The following is a 12,066-nucleotide window of genomic DNA, read 5'->3' as shown; positions in this document are numbered from 1 at the left end:
TAATACGTTGTTGCTGAAAGGCGGTGCAATTTCAAGCAGGGGAGATTTTTACATGCACCGAATCCCGTCAATGTCCGCAAAGAGGGAGGGACTATAACTCACGTTTCGATTGCTCAATAACCAATCAAAAAACCTGTTGTGAAACACCATCAGCCGTCAAACCCCACACATAGAAAGTCACATACCAGTCGACGGTCAAAGAGCGGCCCCTGTTGGATGTTTTAAGTAGCGCTTCCTAATAATAATGATTATTTCACCTTTATTCCAGTAGGAGGCGATATAGAAGTCAGTGTTTGTGGCGTCTTTCCATAAATAAACATTTATTTCAGTAGTTTCCTGAGCTGAAACGAACAGAAAACAATTACAGTTCATTGATTATACTACAGACATTAAGTAATATCGTCAACGTTTCACACACATTGTATGGACAGTCCGGGACATATCTATTTCCTATACACGTGTTCAAGCTAGAAGAAGAAAAAAAAACATCGAACGGATTTACAAGAGGAAAATGAACACGTCATTTTTAAAAACAAAAAAATCCAGCTCAAAAAGACTGTGTCCCGCTATATTGCTCAGGCTGCACCACAGCGTCTATTCACAGGCGCGATCCCACTACTGAGCGGCACGGGGGCTTTGGCCTGCTCCGTTTCCGACCTGGGCCGGTGCACCCCTCCTTAGACGACCTGGTGGTCCCGGGCTCCCCCAGGAGCACCATATCGATACCGAACTTAGTGCGGACACCCGATCGGCATAGTCCACTGGAGCTCAGAACTCCTGAGCTCAAACGATCCGCCAGCCTAAGCCTCCCAGCAACTTGGATTACAGGCGCACGCCACTGCACCCGGCGAGAGAAGAGAGGATTTTAAAGGCATTTGAAGTTAAATTTGTGACGTCACACCACGCGTCACACAGTTTATATGATTGTATAACGATCTCTTGTGGTGGCATATAGAATTGCAGCGGTGTTCAAATTTCATTTTGTCTCGAGCTGTGCTCAAAGCCTGCCCACTTGTTATGGGTGACCCAGTATGGTATGTTCTGTATTGCGGCATTCAAGACAAACTGGAAACTCGGGGAAAAGAAAGGAGTTCGACTGGAATCTTTTTGTTGGAACGGTCATCCTGCTCAGAATTCCAAGTTGCAAACTGGGGCATCTTTCTAGAGCTCCAACTATCCAATTTGAAGATTACTGACATGGGATTATTTACGTCAGGAGTGGGAGGGGCCAAGAGACCAGACAGAGGTGGCTGTACAGAACGGAGTGCTCAGGTTGGGGTGTAGGGTTTGAGCAGAGCCTGAAGATAGGGCTCTTGCTGTTCCATGGGTAAGCACCATGGTGTTGTAGTGGATGTGAGCTTCTTGTGGAAGCCAGTGGAGGAGTGAGGAGGAGCAAGGTGACACGGGAGAACTTGGGAGGGTTAAACACCAGGCGGGCTGCAGCGTTCTGGACAAAGTTGCTGGGGTTTGAATGCACAAACGGGGAGCCTAGTCAACATTGATACCAGTATAGGAGGCTAACCGTAAGACAGATTTGCAACATGATTTTTCTGACTTGAAATTGATTAGTGCAAATCCAACCCTTGTATTCTAGGTACTGAACTGGACATGGAAATAGGGATGAATTGCATGAATTTGAGACCCTGGTTTGATTCCATCTATCACAGTGGTCTAAATCGCTGAATCTCAGTGCTAGAGGTGTCACTACAGACCCTGGTTTGATTCCATCTATCACAGTGGTCTAAATCGCTGAATCTCAGTGCTAGAGGTGTCACTACAGACCCTGGTTTGATTCCATCTATCACAGTGGTCTAAATCGCTGAATCTCAGTGCTAGAGGTGTCACTACAGACCCTGGTTTGATTCCATCTATCACAGTGGATCACACAATCACTTCCAACTTTGTGGCAACAGTTTGAGGAAGGCACATTCCTGTTTCAGCATGACAATGCCCCCCTCGCGCACAAAGCAAGGTCCGTACGGAAATGGTTTGTTGTGATCGGTGTGGAAGAACTTGACTGGCCTGCTTCAGAGCCCTGACCTCAACCCCATTGAACACCTTTGGGATGAATTGGATATTCCATATTAATGCCCCCGTGATTTTGAAATGAGAAGTTATACGAGCAGGTGTCCACATACTTTTGGCCATGTAGAGTATCTCATCATTATATCCAAATCTCCAGTAGAGAACGTTTTAGAGAAGGAGGTAGCTAGCTCCCAATATGGTGAGCGGAGTATTGGCGAGTAGGTGAAAGTACTGAGAGTGTGGAAAGGGTGTTGAAATGAAAGCAAGGGGCACGTGAACATTTCTGGGTAACAATTTAAGTACCTTACCGTGGTCCAAAAAGAAAGAAAAATTGTTTTGCTTCTTAGCAAAGAGCAGTTTCTCAGGCAATCATTTTGCTAGGACTGTCTGGGAGTGGTTTGATTTGGGAGGGGAAAACTGAAAAATAGCTGATATTAGCAGAGACGTTTGGAACAACATTATTCCAACCTCATAGTGTAGAAATATATATATATATATAAAACACAGGTATTACTTGTTTTGTTTTTTTGACTGCTCTGGGTCCTTTTAATATTGAAAAAATACAACGGGACACTGATGTCACATATACAAAAATCACATCAAGTGATTTCAACAATTACAAGGCTTTTCATACACAATGTATATGTCACTTATAAAAACGGTATAAAATAAGTATATTGAAGTACAGACATTTGAATTAACAACGCCTTTTCTAAAATGTTATTTTATAAACAACAGGAGCGTAAACATTATTTCATATAGTATATATATATATGTGCATTTATTTCATATAGTATATATATATATGTGCATTTATTCCATGACGCCAGCGTCACCTCCAATCGGATCAACCGGATACTGCTGTCGTCAAGGCAGCGGATATACAACAACAACAACAACAACAACAAGCATTATAATATGCAATAGAAATATGTTCCAACTTGGTAATGAACAAATCCTAGAATAATACTACACCTGTTTATTTCAACGTGGTATACAGTATACTGGCTGGGTACACCTGTGTATTTCAACGTGGTATACAGTATACTGGCTGGGTACACCTGTTTATTTCAACGTGGTATACAGTATACTGGCTGGGTACACCTGTGTATTTCAACGTGGTATACAGTATACTGGCTGGGTACACCTGTTTATTTCAACGTGGTATACAGTATACTGGCTGGGTACACCTGTTTATTTCAACGTGGTATACTGTATACTGGCTGGGTACACCTGTTTATTTCAACGTGGTATACTGTATACTGGCTGGGTACACCTGTTTATTTCAACGTGGTATACTGTATACTGGCTGGGTACACCTGTGTATTTCAACGTGGTATACTGGCTGGGTACACCTGTGTATTTCAATGTGGTATACTGGCTGGGTACACCTGTGTATTTCAACGTGGTATACTGGCTGGGTACACCTGTGTATTTCAACGTGGTATACAGTATACTGGCTGGGTACACCTGTGTATTTCAACGTGGTATACTGTATACTGGCTGGGTACACCTGTTTATTTCAACGTGGTATACTGTATACTGGCTGGGTACACCTGTGTATTTCAATGTGGTATACTGGCTGGGTACACCTGTGTATTTCAATGTGGTATACTGGCTGGGTACACCTGTGTATTTCAACGTGGTATACTGTATACTGGCTGGGTACACCTGTGTATTTCAACGTGGTATACTGGCTGGGTACACCTGTGTATTTCAACGTGGTATACAGTATACTGGCTGGGTACACCTGTTTATTTCAACGTGGTATACAGTATACTGGCTGGGTACACCTGTGTTTTTCAATGTGGTATACAGTATACTGGCTGGGTACACCTGTTTATTTCAACGTGGTATACAGTATACTCGCTGGGTACACCTGTGTATTTCAACGTGGTATACAGTATACTGGCTGGGTACACCTGTGTATTTCAACGTGGTATACTGGCTGGGTACACCTGTGTATTTCAACGTGGTATACTGGCTGGGTACACCTGTGTATTTCAACGTGGTATACAGTATACTGGCTGGGTACACCTGTGCATTTCAACGTGGTATACTGTATACTGGCTGGGTACACCTGTGTATTTCAACGTGGTATACTGGCTGGGTACACCTGTGTATTTCAACGTGGTATACTGTATACTGGCTGGGTACACCTGTGTATTTCAACGTGGTATACTGTATACTGGCTGGGTACACCTGTGTATTTCAACGTGGTATACAGTATACTGGCTGGGTACACCTGTGTATTTCAACGTGGTATACTGGCTGGGTACACCTGTGTATTTCAACGTGGTATACAGTATACTGGCTGGGTACACCTGTTTATTTCAACGTGGTATACAGTATACTGGCTGGGTACACCTGTGCATTTCAACGTGGTATACAGTATACTGGCTGGGTACACCTGTTTATTTCAACGTGGTATACGGTATACTGGCTGGGTACACCTGTGTATTTCAACGTGGTATACAGTATACTGGCTGGGTACACCTGTGTATTTCAACGTGGTATACTGTATACTGGCTGGGTACACCTGTGTATTTCAACGTGGTATACAGTATACTGGCTGGGTACACCTGTGTATTTCAACGTGGTATACAGTATACTGGCTGGGTACACCTGTGTATTTCAACGTGGTATACAGTATACTGGCTGGGTACACCTGTGTATTTCAACGTGGTATACAGTATACTGGCTGGGTACACCTGTGTATTTCAACGTGGTATACAGTATACTGGCTGGGTACACCTGTTTATTTCAACGTGGTATACAGTATACTGGCTGGGTACACCTGTGTATTTCAACGTGGTATACTGGCTGGGTACACCTGTGTATTTCAACGTGGTATACTGTATACTGGCTGGGTACACCTGTGTATTTCAACGTGGTATACTGTATACTGGCTGGGTACACCTGTGTATTTCAACGTGGTATACTGGCTGGGTACACCTGTGTATTTCAACGTGGTATACAGTATACTATACAGTATACTGGCTGGGTACACCTGTGTATTTCAACGTGGTATACAGTATACTGGCTGGGTACACCTGTGTATTTCAACGTGGTATACTGTATACTGGCTGGGTACACCTGTGTATTTCAACGTGGTATACTGTATACTGGCTGGGTACACCTGTGTATTTCAACGTGGTATACTGGCTGGGTACACCTGTGTATTTCAACGTGGTATACTGGCTGGGTACACCTGTGTATTTCAACGTGGTATACTGGCTGGGTACACCTGTGTATTTCAACGTGGTATACAGTATACTGGCTCGGTACACCTGTGTATTTCAACGTGGTATACTGTATACTGGCTGGGTACACCTGTGTATTTCAACGTGGTATACAGTATACTATACAGTATACTGGCTGGGTACACCTGTGTATTTCAACGTGGTATACAGTATACTGGCTGGGTACACCTGTGTATTTCAACGTGGTATACTGTATACTGGCTGGGTACACCTGTGTATTTCAACGTGGTATACTGTATACTGGCTGGGTACACCTGTGTATTTCAACGTGGTATACTGGCTGGGTACACCTGTGTATTTCAACGTGGTATACTGGCTGGGTACACCTGTGTATTTCAACGTGGTATACAGTATACTGGCTGGGTACACCTGTGTATTTCAACGTGGTATACAGTATACTGGCTGGGTACACCTGTTTATTTCAACGTGGTATACAGTATACTGGCTGGGTACACCTGTGCATTTCAACGTGGTATACAGTATACTGGCTGGGTACACCTGTTTATTTCAACGTGGTATACAGTATACTGGCTGGGTACACCTGTGTATTTCAACGTGGTATACAGTATACTGGCTGGGTACACCTGTGTATTTCAACGTGGTATACTGTATACTGGCTGGGTACACCTGTGTATTTCAACGTGGTATACAGTATACTGGCTGGGTACACCTGTGTATTTCAACGTGGTATACAGTATACTGGCTGGGTACACCTGTGTATTTCAACGTGGTATACAGTATACTGGCTGGGTACACCTGTGTATTTCAACGTGGTATACAGTATACTGGCTGGGTACACCTGTTTATTTCAACGTGGTATACAGTATACTGGCTGGGTACACCTGTGTATTTCAACGTGGTATACTGGCTGGGTACACCTGTGTATTTCAACGTGGTATACAGTATACTGGCTGGGTACACCTGTGTATTTCAACGTGGTATACAGTATACTATACAGTATACTGGCTGGGTACACCTGTGTATTTCAACGTGGTATACTGGCTGGGTACACCTGTGTGCCTCTACAGTTACACATGTTTAGAATATCACAACAACCTCTTTGTTTGTCTAAGAGTGGGTAAGTGCCGGTAACAGAGCACCATAGTGATTGATCTTAGTGTTTCCCCCTCCCGAAACGATAGTTTCCACTATATATTATAAATATATCACAATATATCTTCTTCCATCTGTCCCTTAATGTAATGGTGGTTGGTTGCAGTAAGTAAACGGTGAGGCACTGACTTGGTTTCAAAAACAAAACACTTATTATGACGCAGAGATAACTGGGTTGGGCATTTAGGCTCCTCCCTCTTCCCTCAGAACCCAATCGGGTAACGTTACCGAGGTTTTACCGAGGCAACGGAACCCTAACAACCCCGGGTCTTTTAGGCAAAGGCATACTTGAGTCTCCAGCTTGGCGCTCAACACACAGTACATAAGTGCTTCAACAACAAAAGCATCAGGTGATTTTTTTTTAAATCTTTCGTCATCTTCGACGACAGTTGCTTTTCTTCCTGTCGGATTCCTTCCTTCCTTCCCGCCCTTCGGTTTCACTTTCCCTCTGTGGTTTCACTTAGAGGCCTCTAGCTTTTCGGAGGCCAGGAGTTCGAGCAGGGGGTTGGCCTCGCTCTCAGGGGTCTTGACGCTGTCGGTGCGGACGATGCAGGTGGGGCGGTGGAGGTTGAGCATCACCATTAGCTGCTGTCTCTCCATCCTCAGCTCTTCGATTTGGGCCTTTAGGTCGGAGTTCACCACCTCCAGACGCTCCGACTCCTACAGGGAGGACAGAGAGGGGAGGGGGGTATACTGTTAGGTCATTGATTTAGCCTTTATTTAACCAGGTAACACAGCGAAAACACTTTCTCTTTTACAATAATGACCCGAGGTCCCCCTTTAAACAAACTATGAGCAGGACTGGGGTGTAATGGGTTACATGTAACAGATATTTGTTTTAATGGACTTTGTAATCTGTTACTTTACCAGCATTAAAACTGTCATCCATTACTTTACCAGCATTAGAACTGTCATCCATTACTTTAACAGCATTAAAACTGTCATCCATTACTTTAACAGCATTAGAACTGTCATCCATTACTTTAACAGCATTAAAACTGTCATCCATTACTTTAACAGCATTAAAACTGTCATCCATTTATTTAACAGCATTAAAACTGTCATCCATTACTTTAACAGCATTAGAACTGTCATCCATTACTTTAACAGCATTAGAACTGTCATCCATTACTTTCACAGCATTAGAACTGTCATCCATTACTTTAACAGCATTAGAACTGTCATCCATTACTTTAACAGCATTAAAACTGTTATCCATTACTTTAACAGCATTAAAACTGTCATCCATTACAGCCTATAGAATAACAGCTGCATAGTGTGGATCCCAGCCTATAGAATAACAGCTGCATAGTGTGGATCCCAGCCTATAAAATAACAGCTGCATAGTGTGGATCCCAGCCTATAGAATAACAGCTGCATAGTGTGGATCCCAGCCTATAGAATAACAGCTGCATAGTGTGGATCCCAGCCTATAGAATAACAGCTGCATAGTGTGGATCCCAGCCTATGGAATAACAGCTGTATATTGTGGATCCCAGCCTATAGAATAACAGCTGCATAGTGTGGATCCCAGCCTATGGAATAACAGCTGTATATTGTGGATCCCAGCCTATAGAATAACAGCTGTATATTGTGGATCCCAGCCTATGGAATTAAAGTTTGATTTAGAAGTAACCATACAATCTATTCTAGATTCTACAGCCAATTTGCAAAGAACACCAGAGTATACATAAAGAACACCAGAGTATACATAAAGAACACCAGAGTACACATAAAGAACACCAGAGTACACATAAAGAACACCAGAGTACACATAAAGAACACCAGAGTACACATAAAGAACACCAGAGTACACATAAAGAACACCAGAGTACACATAAAGAACACCAGAGTACACATAAAGAACACCAGAGTATACATAAAGAACACCAGAGTATACATAAAGAACACCAGAGTACACATAAAGAACACCAGAGTACACATAAAGAACACCAGAGTATACATAAAGAACACCAGAGTATATAGTACACATAAAGAACACCAGAGTATACATAAAGAACACCAGAGTATACATAAAGAACACCAGAGTATATAGTACACATAAAGAACACCAGAGTATATAGTACACATAAAGAACACCAGAGTATACATAAAGAACACCAGAGTACACATAAAGAACACCAGAGTACACATAAAGAACACCAGAGTATATAGTACACATAAAGAACACCAGAGTATATAGTACACATAAAGAACACCAGAGTATACATAAAGAACACCAGAGTACACATAAAGAACACCAGAGTACACATAAAGAACACCAGAGTATACATAAAGAACACCAGAGTACACATAAAGAACACCAGAGTACACATAAAGAACACCAGAGTATATAGTACACATAAACAACACCAGAGTATACATAAAGAACACCAGAGTATACATAAAGAACACCAGAGTACACATAAAGAACACCAGAGTACACATAAAGAACACCAGAGTATACATAAAGAACACCAGAGTATATAGTACACATAAAGAACACCAGAGTATACATAAAGAACACCAGAGTATACATAAAGAACACCAGAGTATATAGTACACATAAAGAACACCAGAGTATATAGTACACATAAAGAACACCAGAGTATACATAAAGAACACCAGAGTACACATAAAGAACACCAGAGTACACATAAAGAACACCAGAGTATATAGTACACATAAAGAACACCAGAGTATATAGTACACATAAAGAACACCAGAGTATACATAAAGAACACCAGAGTACACATAAAGAACACCAGAGTAAACATAAAGAACACCAGAGTACACATAAAGAACACCAGAGTATACATAAAGAACACCAGAGTACACATAAAGAACACCAGAGTACACATAAAGAACACCAGAGTACACATAAAGAACACCAGAGTATACATAAAGAACACCAGAGTACACATAAAGAACACCAGAGTACACATAAAGAACACCAGAGTATATAGTACACATAAACAACACCAGAGTATACATAAACAACACCAGAGTACACATAAAGAACACCAGAGTACACATAAAGAACACCAGAGTAAACAAAGAACACCAGAGTATACATAAAGAACACCAGAGTATACATAAAGAACACCAGAGTATATAGTACACATAATGAACACCAGAGTATATAGTATACATAAAGAACACCAGAGTATATAGTACACATAATGAACACCAGAGTATATAGTATACATAAAGAACACCAGAGTATATAGTACACATAATGAACACCAGAGTATATAGTATACATAAAGAACACCAGAGTATACATAAAGAACACCAGAGTATATAGTATACATAAAGAACACCAGAGTATATAGTACACATAAAGAACACCAGAGTATACATAAAGAACACCAGAGTATACATAAAGAACACCAGAGTACACATAAAGAACTCTGCCGCCATTTTGAAAAAGAAAAGAGACTAACCCTTTGGAGGAAGTCTGTTCTCTCCTTCTTCTTGTTCCGACATCGTGCTGCTGCCACTTTGTTCTTATCTCTCCTCCGTCTCCTCCTCTCATCGTCCTCGTCCATCTGCAGGGAGTTGGAAGTATTGTGATTAGCTAATGGTGACCTTATTCAAGGCCTGCATATTATTAAATATAGTTATTCCAACCTTGGGTTCTATCTTTCCTGCATTTTATACTCCTGATGCAGTGGTGTTTCACTCCTAGTTTGTTTTATTGTGAATTAAGTAACAACGTCTCAGCTTCATACCTGTGCTTGCCATCTTGGAGGCAAAAGTGAATAGTTTCAGAGAACCCAGAGAACCCAGATTGAAATTATTAAAGGCCCAGTAGAGTCAAAAACAGGATTTCCTGTGTTTTATATACAGTGGAGCAAAAAAGTATTTAGTCAACCACCAATTGTGCAAGTTCTCCCACTTAAAAAGATGAGAGAGGCCTGTAATTTTCATCATAGGTACACTTCAACTATGACAGACAAAATGAGGGAAAAAAATCCAGAAAATCACATTGTAGGATTTTTAATGAATTTATTTGCAAATTATGGTGGAAAATAAGTATTTGGTCAATAACAAAAAAATTCAGATGGGCCTGGACATGTACTGGCTTAGGCACGGGGACATGTCTGGCACTGCAGGATTTGAGTCCCTGGCGGCGTAGTGTGTTACTGATGGTAGGCTTTGTTACTTTGGTCCCAGCTCTCTGCAGGTCATTCACTAGGTCCCCCCGTGTGGTTCTGGGATTTTTGCTCACTGTTCTTGTGATCATTTTGACCCCACGGGGTGAGATCTTGCGTGGAGCCCCAGATCGAGGGAGATTATCAGTGGTCTTGTATGTCTTCCATTTCCTAATAATTGCTCCCACAGTTGATTTCTTCAAACCAAGCTGCCTACCTATTGCAGATTCAGTCTTCCCAGCCTGGTGCAGGTCTATAATTTTGTTTCTGGTGTCCTTTGACAACTCTTTGGTCTTGGCCATAGTGGAGTTTGGAGTGTGACTGTTTGATACAGGTAACGAGTGGAGGACAGAGGAGCCTCTTAAAGAAGAAGTTACAGGTCGGCGAGAGCCAGAAATCTTGCTTGTTTGTAGGTGACCAAATACTTATTTTCCACCATAATTTGCAAATAAATTCATAAAAAATCCAACAATGTGATTTTCTGGATTTCTTTTTCTCATTTTGTCTGTCATAGTTGAAGTGTATCTATGATGAAAATTACAGGCCTCTCTCATCTTTTTAAGTGGGAGAACTTGCACAATTGGTGGCTGACTAAATACTTTTTTTGCACCACTGTCAATTTATATATTTCCACACTATGAGGTTGGAATAATATTGTGAAATTGTGTAAAATGCCCTTTTAGTGTAGGAGCAGTTTGAAAAGACCACCTGAAATTTCAGCCTGTTTTGGTGAGATGGAGTTTTGGCCTTTCCATGGTGACATCACCATGTAGTAAATTAGTTAATAGACCAATAAGAAAGGGAGTTCCAAACCTCTCTTCCAATAGCATCTAGTTTTCAGTTTTCACCTCCCCACTCAGACCACTCCCAGACAGTCCTTGCAAATTCTTGCTTGAGAAATGGCTCTTTGCTAAGAAGCAAGTTCTGTTTCTTTTGTTTTACCATTTTAATTTAAAACAATCACAGTAAGGTACTTAATTGCTCCCCAGAAAGGATTTGATATTAAGATAAAAATGGCTGCATTGGACCTTTAAGTTGTGTAACATCTAAACTACTTCTGAAATTGGCCACTTGGTGGAGCTAAAAGTTAGACAGGCTGACAACATCTAAACATCAGTCGATCATAAAAAAAAAAATTTAAACATGGCATCCCTCGAAAATATCAACATCCACCACCGTTCCTCCTCTTCGTCCTTCTCTTCCTCCACCTCCTCCTCCTCACCTCTCCCTTGATAGCAGTGAGTGGTCTCTTGCCCAGCCGTCCCAGAATATGCAGTGGTGACAACATGGCGCCCAGGTTCCTGAAGTCCTGCGCCAGTTTGAGCTGGTCGGTGAGCGTGGTGGCAGATATGCCGGCCAGCAGGCCCAGGCTGGGCAAGGAGCCGGCCGTCAGGGAAGGGTCAGGGATCTGACCGGGCATCATGTCAGACCCAGCTACCATACGCCACCGCTGTGGAGACAGAGAGGAGAGGATGGACGGGAGAGAGGAGAGGGGAAGGAAGGGAGAG

At 42.0% G+C, this 12,066-nt stretch overlaps 1 protein-coding gene across 9 annotated transcripts in view; it reads right to left on the bottom strand.

Moving 5' to 3' along the window:
* Nucleotides 1-2,552: 2,552 nt before the first annotated feature.
* Nucleotides 2,553-12,066, bottom strand: part of LOC123990480 (jun dimerization protein 2-like) — a 36,543-nt gene continuing 27,029 nt past the window's right edge. For 2 of the 9 annotated variants that reach the window (XM_046291026.1, XM_046291027.1), the window contains exons 2-4: nucleotides 11,781-12,008; nucleotides 9,848-9,952; nucleotides 2,553-7,061 (exon numbers count right to left, since the gene is read on the bottom strand). In XM_046291026.1, the coding sequence (XP_046146982.1) occupies nucleotides 6,858-7,061; nucleotides 9,848-9,952; nucleotides 11,781-11,999 (528 nt within the window). In that variant the 5' untranslated portion in view covers nucleotides 12,000-12,008 and the 3' untranslated portion in view covers nucleotides 2,553-6,857. The remainder of the gene's footprint in view (nucleotides 7,062-9,847; nucleotides 9,953-11,780; nucleotides 12,009-12,066) is intronic. The other 7 variants (XR_006830650.1, XR_006830655.1, XR_006830652.1 and 4 more) reach the window with 7 other exon arrangements.

Source organism: Oncorhynchus gorbuscha, linkage group LG12, assembly GCF_021184085.1.
Source record: "Oncorhynchus gorbuscha isolate QuinsamMale2020 ecotype Even-year linkage group LG12, OgorEven_v1.0, whole genome shotgun sequence".
Classification (NCBI taxonomy): Eukaryota; Metazoa; Chordata; class Actinopteri; order Salmoniformes; family Salmonidae; genus Oncorhynchus; species Oncorhynchus gorbuscha.
The sequence above is the reverse complement of the archived record's forward strand: the minus strand, read 5'-3'. Positions and strand labels throughout refer to the sequence as shown.